General features: G+C 39.1%; 1 protein-coding gene across 1 annotated transcript in view; it reads right to left on the minus strand.

Moving 5' to 3' along the window:
• Nucleotides 1-321: 321 nt before the first annotated feature.
• ca10a (carbonic anhydrase Xa) overlaps nt 322-21,350 on the minus strand; it is a 550,647-nt gene continuing 529,618 nt past the window's right edge. Inside the window, exons 7-8 of the mRNA XM_055150478.1 lie at nt 12,890-13,064; nt 322-462 (exon numbers count right to left, since the gene is read on the minus strand). Of these exons, the coding sequence (XP_055006453.1) occupies nt 440-462; nt 12,890-13,064 (198 nt within the window). The 3' untranslated portion in view covers nt 322-439. The remainder of the gene's footprint in view (nt 463-12,889; nt 13,065-21,350) is intronic.

The following is a 21,350-nucleotide window of genomic DNA, read 5'->3' on the forward strand; positions in this document are numbered from 1 at the left end:
TTTCGTAAAATGGAACGTAAGGCCGTGTCCCGCTAGCATGCCTCTTCGAGAATGGATTGTGGATCGTCTTGACCGTCAAAAAGTTGGGGCAGTGACTTGTAGTTCTTGACAGCTCTATTTACAAAGTCCCAGCATGGTCCGAGATGGCTATCAAATAAATGCTTGTTGTTTAGCCAAGTTCTCCCAAAAAATGTATCAAAATGTCCTTATAGATATCAAGGGGAGGGGGGGTTGTTAGCAGGTGATAGCATCGAGGGTTCTTCTCAATGTATGAAAACAGGAGTCTCTCTTTGCCTCCAGAGCAAAGTTCATTGGTTTCAAGTTCTTGTTTTTCTATACAATGGTAATTCATGGGTGAGCAGATGCGCGGTGGAGCGGCCAGGTCCCTCGCGGATCTTCTCCTGGTCGGGTCGGCGTGGGTGGTGAAGTCGGCGAGGTGCTACTTCAGCAACCACTCGTTCACTAGAAGAGAAGAGAGAAAAGGGGTTCAAATGAGTGATCGCATGGTCATATTACCTTTTTCTTCAGCCTAAACTCTTTCGGTCATGGATTGTAGTCTATGTTTGTTTTGTTTTGTTTTGTAGTGTTGTAAAATGACTGGATAAACTACTACTACTACTATATTAAGCGAAACAGCCTTTTGTGAGCCATGTTAGAACATTGTTACTAGTGATGGTCAAATGAGTCGGAGCTCTGGAGCACGTCTCGTTCTTTCTGAAACAAATTGCTCTGAAGCACTGCCTCGGAGCTCGTCTCACAGCAGCTCACGTGACCAAAGTGTGGAAGTGTCAGGTCCCTCCCCCTACTGCTTCGCTCTGCGTGTCGATCGCTTCAGTGTATCGAAGCGTTTCATTGGCTCAGTGAATGTTCTGCTCTGTGATTGGTTCAGAGTGTTTCAGAGTGTTCAGTGCACTTCTGTGGTTTGACAAGCGTGAAACTGCTACAGTATAAAAGATGCACCAATATTTGTTAAAAATGTTGGGTAGTGAGGAGGATTGTGTGACGTTAGTGGTGATTTTGGTGCCTTTTGGCATTTGTTTCATTTTTGATGGTGTCTGCAACTGGAAAAAAGCGATCCATGGTTTGGGATCATTTTGATCTAATTCCACCTAACAAGGTAACACCTATTTTCTTATTTACAGCAGCTATTTATGTTGCTCTTTACATATTATTTTAAATCATCATTATTATTGTTGTTGTTGGGTTCGGTGTTGCTCTGCACACAAGTATTGTCTTACACTAACAATACTTCATCGATGCTGAGACACCTGCGTGCCAATGGTTAAATTTGTCCACTAGAGGTCAGTGTTTCTCCGAGGCCTCAGACACGTCCAACCATTTGAGACAATATTGTGACTGAAGTGTCAATGCTTCACGAGGCTCCATTCGCCCATCACTAATTGTAACCTCCTCAATAAACATACCTCCACTTGTCAAAAGAATGTTGCCTTTACTGTAAAAAGCAAAAAGGGACAAGGTTCAAGCTCAAGCCACACTGACTGAATTAAAAGTCCTTTATTCCCATATTTTCCAGGCTATTAGACGCGCTCTTAAGCCTCCAACCTCATCAAAAAACAACTGGCCGCCCCACAATCCAGAGCGCCCTATACACAAATCCACTCGGGTGTCCCAGCACGACTTCAGTAAACTACAAAGCCGCACCACCCGCAGAACACACTCATCACTCCACACGGACGAGGAACAACTGAACAACTGAGTCACTGCGAACACGCCGACAATCCAGCGACAGACAGCACCCTCCCTACACGCCACAACTGAACAAAGCCCAGAGTCACCGTGAACGAACAAACAAACAAAACCACTCACCCATCACACTGTTGTGTTTCCTTTAAAGTCATTTAGAGTTCGAAAATAGACCATTCTATGACGTCTTATAATCCAGAACACCTAATAGTGCGGAAAATACGGTACATGGAGGAACGCCAACACATTTCAACCAGTAAAATGGTCTTTGTCAGGGCGTTTTGTTGGTCGAAACACATTGGTGTCCCTCCATGTAATAAAGGACTTTTAATATATTCAGTCGGTGAGTCGGGTTTGAACCTTGCCCATTTCTACATTTTACATTTTACAGTAAATGCGACATTCTTTTGAGAAGTCAAAATGTAACACTTGTTGAGAACATGTACGTGTGCAAAGTACTGGGGGGGTTGTAGCTAGATTTTCCTATCCTCGGTTAGAAAGCACAGGAGACTTGATAGGCGATAATGAACTTTAATCCAATCCAAACATGATAATTGAACAGTAGACATACATGTGCTGGTGTGTGTGTGTCTGTGTGTGTGGTTTAGTGTAAAAAAATAAAATAAAATCAGCAAAAAAGGAAATAATTAAAATCAAGTATGATACAGGTAAATACACAGATGACTAACATGGCAGTAACAAGGCTTATAAGTGACTCAACAGCGCCCTCTTTTGGTCAGAAAAGAATGTACTGCGAGGTTGAGTTAACAGTTTGGTGACGTCGTGAATATTAATTAGTGGAGGCGGCCAAAAATTATATAACTGAAATAAAATTATATAAGCATGATATAAAGGTGACAAACAAGCAACATAATCACTTAACTAAAACTAAAACTAACATAAAGATAAACACCGGGTATAAATTACACACAGGATTATATTATTGGTGAACATGTGCCATTAGGCGCCTCGAGACTCCACAAATTGAACTCCAAATTGTTGCTACATTTGGGTGTCTGAACAAATATACATAATGATATATATTAGAGGTCTGCGTGGGACAGAATTTTCAGTCCCGCTCCCGCCCACACCCGCAAAGAATTGTAACTTTCTTTCCCACTCCCGCTCGCATCTGTGATATTTTGTCCCGCTCCCGCCCACAAGTCCCGCAGGATAGGGGTGTTTGCTTTCTTAAGCTCTATCAGACACGGAGAAGCGGAAAGCGCTAAATTAGACCACGTATGCAAATTTAGGCTTCTTAAAATGTTTTTATTAATGCCAAATCAAATATCCAGCGCAAATGATGAATGGTATGCTCACATTCATCAGTTGTATATTTTACTGCAGTTTATCACCCACCCGCTCTATTTTCAGGTCCCGAGGGTGCAGGGCTCTAATATACATATATGTACAAATACAAATCCACCACAACACTTACCATTAACGCATGTACATGTCCAACACAACGCACTTGAAACAACTGCTCGACATAACACTGGTAGGACTAGGCCAAACATGACCCGCAAAGTGGACTGAACCATTATAGTGGCCACTAGGAGGAGCATGGAGCAGTCCAAATGACAATTACCACAGTGGGTTTTGTATCAACCCTTGTAGAGCACCTGTACTGCTATTTTTATGACCCAGTGAAGCGTTCTACCTTCTCTCACTCTGATACCTGGAGTTGTGTTTTGTTTCATTCACTCGGTTGTTCTACATCCCCAAAGCTCAAAATGCTCTGTTCCATCTTATGATGTCATGAAGCTGTAGTTTTCAAGTCAAAAACTCCTTTTACCTTTAGTTCTTTTAGCAGAGATGAGCAGTTCCAAAGCTGAAATCACCTAAGTGATTCTAGTGAAGGTGGAGGGAGTTTAAAAACACTATGGATTGAGCACTTCCTGTATTACCACATGGCATCAGGAGGTGGAACAGTGTCTTTTTGAGAAGAACTCAGTCTAAATGTGCAGTGTTTTTGTGTTAAATGTGTGTGAATGAAACAAAACACAACTCCAGGTCTGTTTGTGATGAGGAAACAACATTAGAACATCGATCAGAAAATAGCGCAATATTTAACAACATTTAAAGAACCGATTGCAATATCAGACCTCATGGAAAGATTGCACACAAATAGACTATCAAAAAGACCACCACAGGAGACACAAATGAATTCCAGGAGAGACATGCTTTATATTCTAAAATATGTTTTCCAATGTCCCCAACATCTTCACGATCAACCATACCGCCTTTGCAAATGCCCAAACTCAGGAGCTAAGCAAAGCTGGGTTGGTTTAGAACTTGAACTGAAGACTGCTGGGTGTCACTAGTGGGAAGTAAACAAGTACAAAAGCAAAATTAAGTTGTATTCTGTATGTAGGGCACGTAACACGGTGATGGAGTCCTCTCACCTGGGCCTCCTGGACACAGACTGTTCGCCCTCCTGTCTTCTGGATGGTGCTACAGGAGCCGTCACACTACCTCCCCAGGACTGTCACTCTCCTAAACTTGCACTTTCAATGATGCACTTCAGTTTACGAAAATGTAATGAACGCCAAACTGCGAACGCCAAACTGCTGTGCCTTTTTGTAACTTTCTACCATATTATAATGCAACTGAAGTGGTTTTATATCCCTCCGTGCATGTTTGAGTAATCTAGCAATCTCTGCTGGACACTAAACGAACCCTCCTCAAGTTGAGCAGTACGAGCACACTCATCTTATACAAGGCCCCACCCACAAGTCCACATCACCCATGATCCCGCACAGTCATTTTTCATACAAGAGCTTAACTCTTCCAGACCTAAAGGCAATTTTAGTACATTTGTCCTCGTCTGGATTTTTTTTCCTTAATTTTGATATTAAAAATCCCCTTTTACCCCCTATTGAAGTGTTATACATCCTTTTTTTTTTTTTTTTTTCCAGTACAACCTATTATTTCACAGTCTGCTGCTGTAGTGTAATAAAAGTGGCAAGACCAGAAATACAAACAAACAAACAAACAAACAAACAAAACAAAACAAAACAAAAAAAACTGAAAAAATAAATAAAAATAAATAAATAAAATAAAAAATCAAGTCTGTAAGTAAAGTCAAAATGTACTTATTGCCTCACAAACAAACAAACAAACAAACAAACAAACAAAACAAAACAACAAAAAAAAAAGTACAATGGCCCCATGACTTTGTGCTCGTGTCAGGTCCAGGGCATGGAGCCACATCACTTCCTGCATTTTCATGGGGTTTATTACATTTGGATTTGGACATTTGGACCTTTCAAATAAAAAAATAGCAAGGGACGCACAATTACACAGCCCCAGATGTGTAATTTTCCATTTATTTGAGAAATAAGTGCACTTAGAGCGACTTTTTAATTGTTACGAACAGAGACGTTCAGAGCATCGACCATTTTGACTCACTACACTCTTTGGCAAAGTTTGGACCAATCAAAATGTATGGAGCGCATGAGTTTGGTGGAAAACAAAGTTCCTATTGGACACTCGTTTTCCCTACGTCATCATGCAGCGTGTGACGGAGGATCATTCTGGAAATGTGCTCGGAAAGCTGCAACTGTCAACTTTTCTAGGGGCAAAAAGTACGTTTCTATATTTTATGGTTAGAAAGTTATGTGCGGTTATGTAAATATGTACATTTCCGGTTTGGAAGGATTAAAAATCAGCAGAAACCACACACTACAACAGGTTTAAATGATGCACTATAGTAAATGTAAATGAACTAAACAGCAAACTGCAAATTTTACACCTAAATATCTGTTACATAATATTCTGTTTATGTACATTTTGATCTAGTATTCGCTGATTACACACTCGTTACAAAACTTTGAGATCTGCTGAAATGGCTGAGACATCTATTTATAAAATGCAAATGGTAACTTATTTTGGCTGGAAATGTAATAATATTGTAAAATATAGAAGAGAGAAAATGTGCTTAAGTGGAGAGTAGTATGGTGGAAGGAAACAGCATGTAATCACAGCCTTGTTTTCTGTTTCCAAGAAAATAACAACCATTTCTTTGTGAGGTTTATAATCTTCACACTGAGTTAAGTTTAGAGTTTCTGACTTTAAAGCTCCTGTATTACACAAAATTGACTCTTGTGAACTTTAAGTCATGTTAGAATGTTGTGACGTCATAAAAATCAGAGCTGGAGTTGTGTTTTGTTTCATTCACACATGTTTGAGTAACTCTGTATTATTAGTCTGTCTATATCTTCAAGTTCAAAATATTCTGTTCCAAATTGTGATGTCACAATGCAGTACTTTTCAAGTTAACAGCTTCTTTTATCTGTTTAGTACAAACTGAAAAGTTCTGAAAATTATCCAAATGAATCTGTGTATCATTCATTCATTAGTTTTTCAATATAAAACCAAAAATAAGAAAATGAAAAAACAACAGTTTTCTTCGTTATTTGTCTCAAAAAAAAAAAAAACAGATAACGATTCGTATTTTCAGTTTTTGATTTTGTGTTTAAATGAAGAATGGAAAAAACGGATAACGGCTGTTTCCCGTTTACGTGACTTCTGTGACGGCGATGCCGGACTTTTGCACCTCGTACGGACTGAACCAGGACTGATCCAGGTCCGGAACCAGACCGGGACCAGACCGGGACCAGACCGGGACCAGACCGGGACCAGACCGGGACCAGACCGGGACCAGAGCGGACTCCGAGCTTTGACTCTGAGCCTCCGCGGGGTCTGAGCCGCAGCTTCGAGCTCCGGCCCTGCCATGGACTCTGAGTCTCCGGTCTGGTCCCGGTCTGGTCCTGGTCTTGTCTCGGTCTTAGGCCCACGCTCTGGTCCCGGACCTGGTCTATTTGAACCAAAAGCTCTTAGTTTGGTTAGTTTTCGTTGGTGTGAAAGCGTCAGTTGGATGCTTTGCACCACTTCGGAACCAGGCGCAGTTCTTGAGTGCAGAGGACTGGAGCAGCCCGTCCGGACCTGTAGTCCACAGAACATTCACACTTTCCCCACACGGAACCAGCGCGGAGACGATGACATGGAACAGCTCGGACTCTGAGTCTCAGTCCAGTCCCGGTCCCCTCTGGTCCCGGTCTCTGGTCCCGGTCTCTGGTCCCGGTCTCTCCCGGTCCCGGTCTGGTCCTGGACCTGGATCAGTCCTGGTTCAGTCCATATGCAGTGCAAAAGTTCGGCATCACAGTCACGGGAGTCACGTAAACGGGAAACAGCCGTTATCCGTTTTTTCCATTCTTCAGTTAAACACAAAATCGAAAACTGAAAAAAAAAAAAAAAAAAGAATCGTTATCTGTTTTTTCATTTTGGTTTTGGAGACAAATCATGAAGAAAAAAGTTATTTCATTTTCTTATTTTTGGTTTTATATTGAAAAACGAATGAACGAATGATACACGGATTCAAATGATTCTAGTGAAGATGTATGGAGTGTTAAAACACAGTGGAAAACCTCCTGCATTACCTCGTGACATCACAAGGTTTTTATTATTATTATTATTATTTATTTATTTATTTTTTTTTTTTGGAGAGTGCAGGGTTTGTGTGTTAAACGTGTGTATGAAACAAAACCCAACTCCGAGTATGTTTGCTATCAGGAAACACATTTATTATAATATAGATGAAAAGATAGAGTAATACGAGTCTTTTAGAGGAGCTTAACTAAAATGTATTTTCTTCTCTTACTGTTGAGTTAAGTAAAAAAGACCGTGGGGCTTTGATGATGAAACCCAACGCAAAGTTTGCTCATAGACGTGAGGGAACATCAACTAGGAACTTAACCATAGAAATAACAGAAAAATAAAACCTCGAAAACAGTTAGGGGAGCGGTCGCAGAGGGGCAGAGCTGCAGACGTGGATGTAATAATGAACCGTGCGCCCTCTGGACAGCCTGCTTTAATGCTTCAGGGCAACTTTGAGCAGTTTGTGCTCTCTCAGCCCCGGACATATCATCGTAAACTGGGGACATGATGACGAAAATACCTCCCTCTTGTACAATAAACTAGATTTGTGTAGGCGCCGAGTAAAGCCAGAGCCAATTTAGTGTTTTCTCAACGCAACATATGATACAAGGTTATTAAAGGTCTTATATAACTCTTTAAAGCTTCAAGTCAAGTTAGAATGTTGTTACCTCCTCAAAAACAGACCTGGAGTTGTGTTATGGTTCATTCACACATGTTTGAGTAACACTTTATTATTAAAGGGCCCATCTGATGTAAAATAACTCTTTTCACATTGTATCTTCTGCACATAAACAAGCACTATTTGGGTTTTGGAACATCCATTACACAATAGTTCTGAAATCTTACTGATTTCTTGGAGACAGTCACAGACCAGGAACTATGAAAGGTCGACTATTGCTCCTCCCCCCGCCCGTCCTGAGAAAGCACAGGCTCCGCCCTCCAAACGTGACGTAGGCTCTGAGTGAGCCGCCCTTCCTCCACCATCTCAGGGAGGGAGGGGGAGACAGACGTGCACCCTGATAGTGGCAGGAATAAACTTTTATTCATCATGGAGATACAGCGCGTTCAGCCGCATGTGTTGGACCCGGAATCGGACGAGGACTTTGAGGAGCACGAAGCTCAAGCACCGAGTCCACATCAGCTGAACATTACTGATTGGTAAAGTATTAATAAACACTAGTAGATCAACTTATTATATCAGTGTAGGAGAATGAGCTTATGCTGTCGCTTTTGTTTAGATGTTCATGTGGGAATTGTCCGATGATGCGGGGCGGAGGTGGTGGAGCGGGGTGGGTGTGAAGCGTTTTCTACTATGTCAAATGCATCATAGGTGTATCTGCCGCGTCATCGTTGTAGCAGCTTTAGTTCGTTGTCACGTGGGAGGGTGGCAGAAATACACTGCAATTTGTAAAAAAAAAAGAAGCTGAATCAATCTAAAAACACTTTGGCGACAAATATAAGGCCCACACATGACTTTTAGAAGGTAGAAAGCTCTGAAAAGTTGATTTTGCATGAGATGGGCCCTTTAAACTGACTATATCTCCAAAGATAAAATTGTGTTCCACTTTGTGATGTCATGAAGCAGTAGTTTTCAAGATATTGACTCCTTTAACCTTAAGTTCAGCAGAGACGGAAAATTCCAGGAATTAAATGATTCAAATGGTTCTAGTGCCAATGTATGGGGTTTAAAAAAACACAGTGTGGTGCTTCCTTTATTACCACATGACATCACAAGGTGGAACAGAGTGTTTTCTGTTTGAGAGAAAAAACAAACAAACATGTGTTTTAAACATGTGTGAATGAAACAAAACACAAGAGCAGGTCTGTTTGTGATGAGGAAACAGCATTATCATGTAGATCAGAGAACAGTGTGATGTACATAGGTCCTTTCAAATCTACTTTATTCATAATAACAATGCAGTAAATGTATATGACACTTTAATGGACACTTGAACCAGACGCTTTGATTTATTCATTCACTCCACTCTCAAAGGAGGTGAGAAGCTGAGTGAGACCATTAGAATCTTTGACCACTGCCAATTTCTCAGTCTCACATCACATTCATACTTGGCAACCTGGGTGGAGTGTCTTGCCTAAGGATACAACCTCTGTCTGCACAGGGGCTAGCACACACTACAGCAGGACTATTCAACAGAATTTTCTTCAGAGCCAGATCCTTCACAGCTCGATGGTTTCTGGGCCAAATAGGTGCATGATACTCAACTACTTTAAGCCAATCTGGACTCACACAAACTATCTGGATCTTTCAACCTGACAATTTAACAACAGCAACTATGTTTGATTTGTGTGAAAAATAAATTACAAAAGTCTGCAAATTACCAGACCAGTACTGAACTGGGACTAAACCAGGAGTAAACCATGTCTAAACCAGAACTACACAGAATAAAACCAGAGGCAGATCAGTCAGCAAGAGAACAAACATTGTGTCATATTTTGCAACTGGGCCAGGGCCAGATCAGATCATTTTAAGGTCAGATTTGGTTGTTGAATAGACCTGAACAAGAGGCATTCTTAAGGTGGTCTGAAAAGTTAAAACACGAACCGTTTCCAATGCGACACGCACAGAATAGACTCAACGTCAGCCGCAACATATATTCCACTGAGTCGTGTCCTTTAGTCTGACAAAAGTTTAAAGGTGTCAGCAGCACAAGGAGCTGTTTTTATCAGTGCTACAGTTCATGCAAATTAGCCATGCTGTTTTAAGTTTTGTTTCTGTAAAACGTAAACAAATGTGGTTTGAAGCCAAAATGCTGCCGAATTGCAGAAGTACTAGTATTTTTGGGGGGGACCAACTCTCTTGTGGTCGGACTTGCGACTTTGTCTTGTCTCTTATGAGCGTCACGTGACAGCGGAACAAAACTAATCGAACGTCATCTCCCCAAGAAACATTATAGATACTATTAGATTTAAATTGTGATGGCATTAACCTGAAAATACAACCACACATTCATTTGTGCTGCGCAAACAAATTTAGATATCAGTAAATTATGACATAATATTAGGTCCTTTTCTTTTTAATGACAGTAATGAAACTGACACCCTTATTATTTTTTGATACCGCAGAATACAGTAATACTGTATTACCACGCAACCCTAATTTCCAGCACTCAAACTATTAGTTCCACCTTGTGATGTCATTAGGTGGCAGTCCCAGAAGTGCTATTCTGCATTCACACAACTTCACTTGACTTGACTCATCCCAATAATGTCACGGCATCTCAGAAGTTTTAGTTCTTGATCCTCATTTGCCCAGTGCTGAATTTAGCATCTGAAAATAGCAAATAAATGTGACGGAAGTTAGTCTGAGGATTGATAAGGAAGGGCATCCGGCATAAAAATCTGAGCAAAGTGAATACAAATTTAATCAATGCAATGCAATTATACATTTCCCTGTGAATGTACCCAAAGTTCTCGTCCTTTCACACTTGCTTATCTGGCTGCTTTATCAGGCCCTGACGACTCCCTGCATTCTAATTCAAGTTTATTAATTACAACGACGCACGCAGATCACACAATAAATCCTGTGGAATTTATTGGATGTCATATCTAAAACAAATTATAGCAGGGCCAATATTCTCACCTCAAGATAACAGCCAGCCGAGGTGAGGAGAGGAATCAAATGTACGGAAATGTGCAGAATTTTGATGAGATATGGAAGAGTTTAATGGGACTCGGCACATATTAAAACTGAACAGAAAGCTCTAGTCAGTGTATTGTCTTTTAAAAGGGCACTGTGCAACTTTTTCCCTCGTAGAATGTCTGTGTTTAGTAGTATGGCATCAAACTAATCCATCTTGTGTTCAGATATGAGTGTTTTGCCAAAAGACACCTTGAAATATATGCATGTTTTACCAGTAACTTGTCTTGCATCACACGGTTGTCTCCATGGAGATAGTTTTATTCTATACTGTGGAACATTCCAGGTAAAGCTACAACATATCCAAGGAGACAAGCAAGTGGCAGAGTCTCTGACAGAAAAGTTTCCATATGCACCTTTAAAGAGCCCATATTTTTCGGACTATAAGCTGTATTTTTTCTCATGGTTTTGGGTGTTTTCCCTGGTGCAACTTCTATGTATGAAGCAGTGAGAGGTTCTAGTCTTGTGTGTGAGTATCTGCTGCTCCTGTTCCTCCTGTACCACTGTCACTTCACTCTACTGCACATGTCTCCTGCAGAAAGAGCCTCTGTTCTGTCTGTATCATGTCAGTCGATCGCACCATTACTTCTGCACCACTGAACAACTGAACATTTAAACAAACTTATAAAGACAAAGACTGAGAAGACTGAACACAAATGTCCCCCAAAAGAAAATCATATTTTGCAGATTACAAACTGCAAGTAGCAAAATCTGCAGCTGAAAACGATAATCGAGCAGCAGAAAGAAAGTTTGGAGTGAAAGAGAAACTTGTGACACCGGGAGGATGCACCATGAAACTTTCCTGAAGTCACTGGATGGATGGACAAAGTCTGGACTTCAGTGGCACTGAAACCATCCTGTCGGGATTCAGAAAGACCAGAATAATTCTAACTGGAACTGATGCTGAGTCTGACGACAGCGACACAGAAGAGGAAGCGGCGCTCTGTTTACCTCCGGAGGTCGAGGCCGAGTTGTTCAGAAGTGACACCGAGGATGAAGAATTGAATGGATTTAGTGATTTGGAGTGAGATGGAGAGTTTGGTAAACTTGTTCTGTTCTGTTGTTTATGTTATAGTTTATCTGAAGAACTGTTCATATGTGACGTTAACAGTCTGTTCTTCTCTCTTCTATTGTTTTTACTACAACTTGACTTTACACAGGAAATGTCGGTTCCTGGTCTCTGACTGCGCTATTTTCTGATCTATGTTCTAATGTAGTTTCCTCATCACAAACAGACCTGGAGTTGTGTTTTGCTTCATCCACACGTTTAACACACAAACCCTGCACATTTGGGCTGAGAAAACACTCCACTTTGTGATGTCACGTGGTAATACAGAATATGCCTCATTGTGTGTTGAAACGCCACAGACCTTCACTAGATTCTTTGCGTATTTTCAGCCCTGATCTCTGCTTGAACTAATGGTAAAAAGTACCTGCTCTGTTTCACCTTGTGATGTCATGTGGTAATACAGGAAGAGGTTGTGCTGTGTTTTTAAACTCCATACACGTTCACTAGAATCATTTGGATAACTTCTGTTTATCTCTATTCAACAAAAGGTTAAAAAAAAGTAGCTGTTAACTTGAAAACATCACAAGGTGGAAGAGAAGGTTTTGAGCTTTGGATGTAGACAGACAAATCAGAAAGTGTTACTCAAACATGTGTGAATGAAACAAAACACAACTGTGAGTATGTTCTAACATGGCTTAAACCTCACAATAGTCAATTTGAGACAGAAGAAGAAGACAGAAGACATTAAAAATAAAATTGTGTTGAATAGTGTGTGAGAGCTAAAAATAGCAAAAACTGAAGCTTTTTTTTTTTTTTTTTTTTGGTCGTATTGTTATTTTTATGATAAATTTTGAAATCCTTGGTTTGATGCAATGTTCACCCAGTGCTCTGAGATGTTCTGGTGTGAAAACAGTGACAAGATGAAATGTCTGTTTAATTCTAATATTTATAAGTTGGCATTATGTCTGTATTTGCCTGGAAGAAACCACTAACTCAATTGTTTAAATGAATTATAAGCCAATCTGTATACAAGACACAACAATAAAACACAGTTCATTCTTTCATTCCTTGATGCTCACCCCGGTACTGGAGCTTCTGGGCCCTGTTGTTGGGGCAGTCCTTCCCCTGGACACTGAAGTTGATGTTGGTCCGGATGCAGCGGTTGTTGAGGGGTTGGACGGGCCTCACGTTGTCGCTCATACTCAAGAAGATCTGCGAGGGCTGGTTCTGACTCAACAAGCGCAGGGAGTGCATCTGCGGAGAGGAACGCAGGGTCAAACTCACAGGCAAACAGGACGGAAGAGTTTCATCTGTGGATCACTCGTTTTTCAAAATAAAAGCAAATATTTTCTGCTTTATGTGTCTCCAAAACCAAAATGAAAAAAGGACAACGATTTATTTATTTATTTATTTTCAGTTTTCGATTTTGTGTTTAACCAAGTAACGGAAAAAACAGATAACGGCCGTTTCCCGTCTATGTGACTTAAACTGCACTTGTATTGTTTTACTCCTGGTTTAGTCCTGGTTTAGTCCTGGTTTAGTCCTGGTTTAGTCCTGGTTTAGTCCTGGTTCAGTCCTGGTATAGTCCTGGTTTAATCCTGGTTTAGTCCTGGTTTACTCTCTGGTTTAGTCCTGGTTCAGTCCTGGTTTAGTCCTGGTTTACAGTTCTGGTTTACTCCTGGTTTACTCCTGGTTTATTCCTGGTTTAGTTCAGTCCTGGTTTACTCCTGGTTTAGTCCTGGTTCAGTCCTGGTTTAGTCCTGGTACAGTTCTGGTTTAGTCTGGTTTACTCCTGGTTTAGTCCTGGTTTACTCCTGGTTTACTCCTGGTTTACTCCTGGTTTAGTTCCGGTTTAGTCCTGGTTTACTCCTGGTTCAGTCCTTGTTCAGTCCTGGTTTACTCCTGGTTTAGTTCCGGTTTAGTCCTGGTTTACTCTCTGGTTTAGTCCTGGTTCAGTCCGGGTTCAGTCCTGGTATAGTCCTGGTTTAGTCCAGGTTTAATCCTGGTTTAGTCCTGATTTAATCCTGGTTTAGTCCTGGTTTACTCCTGGTTTAGTCCTGGTTTAGTCCTGGTTTAGTCCTGGTTTAGTCCTGGTTTAGTCCTGGTTTAGTCCTGGTTCAGTCCTGGTTTAGTCCTGGTTTAGTCCCAGTTTATTCCTGGTTTAGACCTGGTTTAGTCCCGGTTCAGTCCTGGTTCAGTCCTGGTTTAGTCCTGGTTCAGTACTGGTTTAGTCCTGGTTCATTGATCGATCTTTCTTCTGCTCAGTAAATAACACCTGTGAAGTGATGTTGTATTTTTGACAGTCGCGTCGCGTCTGTGAATTCATATTTGTACTGAAGAAAGTGTGATCGTAACTTTCATTTACTCTTGATGTTGAAACTTTTTAGTTTGTAATCTGATGGAGAAAATACACACAACACATTTTATGTACGACTAGACTCATTCGAGAGTTTACAGATATTTATTTTATGCTCAACTACAGACAAATATGCACTGATTTCTATCCTACGCTCACAAATATTTCTGGAAGCTTTCTTACTCCAGACATGTCTTAGACGCAGAACTGGAAACTTCTCTTTTCCTGTGGAATCAATTTTGAGCCAAAAAGTTAAAAGAACACATAAAACATCAAGCAAAAAAGTATAAATCAAAATACCAAATAAAAAAAAATCTAACAAAAAAAAAATAAAATCAAATAAAAATAAATACATTTGCAATCTAATTATTTGTGTAATTGTGTAAAATATTTGTCTTTGCCACTTTGGAAACATTTAGTTTGGTTTTGGAGACAAATAATGAAGAAAATTGTTGTTTTTTGTTTTTCTTATTTTTGGTTTTCTTTTTGAAAAAAAATGAATGATCCATGTATTGACTTTGTTTTGTTAGTTGCGTTCAGGGCAGTGGTGGAAGAAGTACTCAATTTTGTTGCTTAAGTAAAAGTACACATATCAGAGCAGAAAAACTCAAGTAAAAATAAAAATATCATGTGAAAAAATCTACTCAAATAAAAGTATCAAAGTACTTATAAAAAATGCACTTCAAAAGTAAAAAGTAAAAGTATTTCACACAGATCTTGTATAAGCAGGGTTCCCACAGGCATGAAAATCCTGGAAAAGTCATGTAAATTGAAAATGTTATTTTCCAGGTCTGGAAAAGTCATGGAATTTTGTAAATTCAATGAAAGTTCTGGAAAAGTCATAGAATTTTTAGCATCTCTTTCACACAACTCCAGTGTTTTGTTAAGTTCTCATGAGATTATTCTGATTATTTGTGAACATCTGCACCTTTTGTTTAAAAGAGACGATGATAAATGCACTGACAGAATTTTAAATGTTCAAAAACTATAATCCCAAACCATAAAATGAGTGTAAAGAGTTAACATTTCATATTTAGCCCTAAAAGTCTGATCAAATTCCTCACATGGAGAAAAGTATTGATCTTGATCCACATTTGTGCTGAAATTAGTTCAACAGAAACAACTGAATCGATTGTTTTATTCTAGCTGTTTTTAATTGTTTATTTGTGTTTGCTCAAACCACAAACCTGTTATAAATAAACCCTCAGCCTTTTCAGCAGGACTCACAACAATAATAAAATATACTTTTCAGTCCTGTTCAAAAATGCAGTGGAGTAGAAAGTAGAATCCTGCTCTGAAATGTAGAGCAGTAAAAGTAAAAGTATCCACTGTAAAATGTACAGCACAGATACTTAAAACTGTACTTCAATATAGTACTTCACTACTTTTACATTGTTACATTCCACCACTGATGAAAGGTGAACTGTGTAACTTTTTTTAGTGGAGAGTGGAGGGAGATGTTATTGTTGTCTCTGGAGTATCGCAGTATGGCATTAAACATATTTGTCTTGCATTAGGGCCTGGTCAAACAGAAGTAAACACAAGGCCAAAACTTCAAGTTAATGCATCTGATATAAAACTGTATTGAACAGATACATATGTACTCTAGTTTATGAAACTGTTCACCTTTTTTCTGGACCATTTTTGGTTCTAAAGTTCCATATGTTTTAAACAGACCATGTATGAAACATGGAACAAAAATTATTTCCCAAATTTCAAAGACCTGAAAAATCATGTCAATAAATGGATGTATTTCATCATATCTTGTGTTATTCCATCTTTGAACTGTTGATGAAGGTACAGGATTTTTCAAAAAAAAAGTATTTAAAATGATAAAAAAAAATTTGCTTGGAAGGACTGACATATTTTATAGAAATAGTTTCCTTTCATTTTGAAGTAATATTAAAGTATTCTGAAGAAAAAAACTTACAAATGATGTAAAATCCTGCACCTTCTACTTGTTTGTATAATTTTCCCTCCGTTACTTTTCCCTCCGTTACCATGACCTTTCTTAATAAAAAATCTCATGACTCAAAAAGTAAGAGGTTTTTCAACCTAATCTTGTACCATATGGTAGAAAACTATATGAAGCAAATATTCAAACCAGTTTGTTAAGGATATGGAAGTGAGAACCAAGAGTTATCACTGTTTGGATTTATTGCCCAAAAAGTGCTGCATATTTCATTCCCTCCGTTACCGACATGAGTTTTAAAATTTTTTTGTCAACAACTTGAAAGGTTTAACTTGACCCTGTTGAGTGTAACTCTTTCCTACATTCTGGTACTTTACTTATTTCAATAGTCCCTCTAGTTTCTGAATAAGAGACATTTGAATGTCAAAAATCTGCCCCTGTTTCCCTCCGTTACTGCTTGACCAGACCCATTTACTTAATAACATGGGGTTTAATTGACCTAAAAACTTGCATTCTTACCCCGAATTCACACCAGGACCTGCAGCAGCGCTTAACGTAGGTGGAGCTGCATGTACGCGTAAATTTGAAAGTTTCAATTCACACCAGAGCGTCAGAGACGCTCCTGCTGCAGCCTGCACATCTTCTCACTGTTTCAGACATCACATTTTGTACTTGCTTTTTATCATATTCAGCAGGTGTCCGAAAAGCACGACAGCTGCACGTACCTCTTCTCCAAGCTCTGCATCGGTCGTTTCACCCGCGGACACTCGGGTCTACACAGAAGGACCTCCGAGCACATTTCGACAGTGAGTCCTGGTTTAGTCCTGGTTTAGTCCTGGTTTAGTCCTGGTTTGGTCCTGGTTTAGTCCTGAGTCCTTGTAGAATTGACATCGTAAATCACGTGCGCGTTGTTTACGTCGCTGTCTTGACTTTGGTTAAATTATTTTGAAAGGGCATCGGAAGTTTATTTTGATACCGCGTGTTTATTTCCTGTCTTTCCCCTGCTAAAAGCCTTGGAGACGCACCGCTGACGCTGCAAAATTAGAAGTCCAACCTATCTCGAGCAGCGCGTCAGCGTCAGACGCTCGTTGGACGTGCGTATGACACAGTCGGTGTACATTATCAGACCGGTTAAAATGGAGTTCTAAAGCAGCGCGTCTGCTGCTCGTGTGCTGTGCTGCTGCGCTTACGCGCCGTTGCACTTTGGTGTGAATCGGGGGTTACTGTGAGTGGGCTCGCCTCTCCACAGATCATGTACCCTGACGCTGTGGTGTCACCTTCTGTCTCCATGGAGATAAATGAGTGTAAACATTTTTCATGGACAGATCCTCCACCAGAAAAGTTACACAGTGAACCTTTAAAATGGCATAGTTCACACAGAATTTAACTTAAATTATAAAGACAAAATATTGGATTAAAAAAAGCTTTATATTTGTTACACGGTGGGTTGTGTATTTCCAATCACGAAGAGGAGAAACTAAAATAACACAAGCACACAGCACCAGAGCAGACTTTTCTCTTTCTCTCATTGATTCTATGCAGTTTGAAGCGTGTGTTTTAATATTGTAGCACTTTTATTCAACTTTTTGAAGTGCATTATACATAAAGTTGCANTATTTCTGGAAGCTTTCTTACTCCAGACATGTCTTAGACGCAGAACTGGAAACTTCTCTTTTCCTGTGGAATCAATTTTGAGCCAAAAAGTTAAAAGAACACATAAAACATCAAGCAAAAAAGTATAAATCAAAATACCAAATAAAAAAAATCTAACAAAAAAAAATAAAAAATAAATAAAAATAAATAAATTTGCAATCTAATTATTTGTGTAATTGTGTAAAATATTTGTCTTTGCCACTTTGGAAACATTTAGTTTGGTTTTGGAGACAAATAATGAAGAAAATAGTTGTTTTTTGTTTTCTTATTTTTGGTTTTATTTTGAAAAATGAATGATCCATGTATTGACTTTGTTTTGTTAGTTGCGTTCAGGGCAGTGGTGGAAGAAGTACTCAATTTTGTTGCTTAAGTAAAAGTACACATATCAGAGCAGAAAAACTCAAGTAAAAATAAAAATATCATGTGAAAAAATCTACTCAAATAAAAGTATCAAAGTACTTATAAAAAATGCACTTCAAAAGTAAAAAGTAAAAGTATTTCACACAGATCTTGTATAAGCAGGGTTCCCACAGGCATGAAAATCCTGGAAAAGTCATGGAATTTTGTAAATTCAATGAAAGTTCTGGAAAAGTCATAGAATTTTAGCATCTCTTTCACACAACTCCAGTGTTTTGTTAAGTTCTCATGAGATTATTCTGATTATTTGTGAACATCTGCACCTTTTGTTTAAAAGAGACGATGATAAATGCACTGACAGAATTTTAAATGTTCAAAAACTATAATCCCAAACCATAAAATGAGTGTAAAGAGTTAACATTTCATATTTAGCCCTAAAAGTCTGATAAATTCCTCACATGGAGAAAAGTATTGATCTTGATCTCCACATTTGTGCTGAAATTAGTTCAACAGAAACAACTGAATCGATTGTTTTATTCTAGCTGTTTTTAATTGTTTATTTGTGTTTGCTCAAACCACAAACCCGTTATAAATAAACCCTCAGCCTTTTCAGCAGGACTCACAACAATAATAAAATATACTTTTCAGTCCTGTTCAAAAATGCAGTGGAGTAGAAAGTAGAATCCTGCTCTCAAATGTAGAGCAGTAAAAGTAAAAGTATCCACTGTAAAATGTACAGCACAGATACTTAAAACTGTACTTCAATATAGTACTTCACTACTTTTACATTGTTACATTCCACCACTGATGAAAGGTGAACTGTGTAACTTTTTTTAGTGGAGAGTGGAGGGAGATGTTATTGTTGTCTCTGGAATATCGCAGTATGGCATTAAACGTATTTGTCTTGCATTAGGGCCCGGTCAAACAGATATAAAAATGTATTGAACAGATACATATGTACTCTAGTTTATGAAACTGTTCACCTTTTTTCTGGACCATTTTTGGTTCTAAAGTTCCATATGTTTTAAACAGACCATGTATGAAACATGGAACAAAAATTATTTCCCAAATTTCAAAGACCTGAAAATCATGTAAATAAATGGATGTATTTCATCATATCTTGTGTTATTCCATCTTTGAACTGTTGATGAAGGTACAGGATTTTTCAAAAAAAAAGTATTTAAAATGATTAAAAAAATTTGCTTGGAAGGACTGACATATTTTATAGAAATAGTTTCCTTTCATTTTGAAGTAATATTAAAGTATTCTGAAGAAAAAAACTTACAAATGATGTAAAATCCTGCACCTTCTACTTGTTTGTATAATTTTCTCTCCGTTACTTTTCCCTCCGTTACCATGACCTTTCTTAATAAAAAATCTCATGACTCAAAAAGTAAGAGGTTTTTCAGCCTAATCTTGTACCATATGGTAGAAAACTATATGAAGCAAATATTCAAACCAGTTTGTTAAGGATATGGAAGTGAGAACCAAGAGTTATCACTGTTTGGATTTATTGCCCAAAAAGTGCTGCATATTTCATTCCCTCCGTTACCGACATGAGTTTTTAAATTTTTTTGTCAACAACTTGAAAGGTTTAACTTGACCCTGTTGGAGTGTAACTCTTTCCTACATTCTGATACTTTACTTATTTCAATAGTTCCTCTAGTTTCTGAATAAGAGACATTTGAATGTCAAAAATCTGCCCCTGTTTCCCTCCGTTACCACTTGACCAGACCCATTTACTTAATAACATGGGGTTTAATTGACCTAAAAACTTGCATTCTTACCCCGAATTCACACCAGGAGCTGCAGCAGCGCTTAACGTAGGTGGAACTGCGTGTACGCGTAAATTTGAAAGTTTCAATTCACACCAGAGCGTCAGAGACGCTCCTGCTGCAGCTGCACATCTTCTCACTGTTTCAGACATCACATTTTGTACTTGCTTTTTATCATATTCAGCAGGTGTCCGAAAAGCACGACAGCTGCACGTACCTCTTCTCCAAGCTCTGCACCGGTCGTTTCACCCGCGGACACTCGGGTCTACACGGAAGGACCTCCGAGCACATTTCGACAGTGAGTCCTGGTTTAGTCCTGGTTTAGTCCTGGTTTAGTCCTGGTTTGGTCCTGGTTTAGTCCTGAGTCCTTGTAGAATTGACATCGTAAATCACGTGCGCGTTGTTTACGTCGCTGTCTTGACTTTGGTTAAAATTATTTTGAAAGGGCATCGGAAGTTTATTTTGATACCGCGTGTTTATTTCCTGTCTTTCCCCTGCTAAAAGCCTTGGAGACGCACCGCTGACGCTGCAAAATTAGAAGTCCAACCTATCTCGAGCAGCGCGTCAGCGTCAGACGCTCGTTGGACGTGCGTATGACACAGTCGGTGTACATTATCAGACCGGTTAAAATGGAGTTCTAAAGCAGCGCGTCTGCTGCTCGTGTGCTGTGCTGCTGTGCTGCTGCACTTACGCGCCGTTGCACTTTGGTGTGAATCGGGGGTTACTGTGAGTGGGCTCGCCTCTCCACAGATCATGTACCCTGACGCTGTGGTGTCACCTTCTGTCTCCATGGAGATAAATGAGTGTAAACATTTTTCATGGACAGATCCTCCACCAGAAAAGTTACACAGTGAACCTTTAAAATGGCATAGTTCACACAGAATTTAACTTAAATTATAAAGATAAAATATTGGATTAAAAAAAGCTTTATATTTGTTACACGGTGGGTTGTGTATTTCCAATCACGAAGAGGAGAAACTAAAATAACACAAGCACACAGCACCAGAGCAGACTTTTCTCTTTCTCTCATTGATTCTATGCAGTTTGAAGCGTGTGTTTTAATATTGTAGCACTTTTATTCAACTTTTTGAAGTGCATTATACATAAAGTTGCAGTTGCAGTTGAAGTTTAAATTGTTTGATCAAGTGTTAATGTGTTTTAGTTTAGAAAAGTAATTGTATTCTGAGTACCACCAAATGAAGGAGTAACTGTAACAGAATACACTTATTATATGTGAGGTTCTATGGGCAAATGATCAGTCTCTGGTAAACACTGTGGGCAAGTGACTTTCAAACTGTACTGTGTTATTTATGACCTGTGACTGTCATTTCAAAGTCATTTGTTACATTATAATATTACTGCATATTACATTAATATTGCAGCACTTTTAAGTTACTCTCAGCAAAATAACTATGAAGATGCTCAACTTTTGTGCCGGATATGGACTGAACCAGAGCTGAACCAGGACTAAACCAGGACTAAAGCAC

Source organism: Boleophthalmus pectinirostris, unplaced genomic scaffold, assembly GCF_026225935.1.
Source record: "Boleophthalmus pectinirostris isolate CB_2022bp ecotype Guang Dong unplaced genomic scaffold, ASM2622593v1 HiC_scaffold_14, whole genome shotgun sequence".
Classification (NCBI taxonomy): Eukaryota; Metazoa; Chordata; class Actinopteri; order Gobiiformes; family Gobiidae; genus Boleophthalmus; species Boleophthalmus pectinirostris.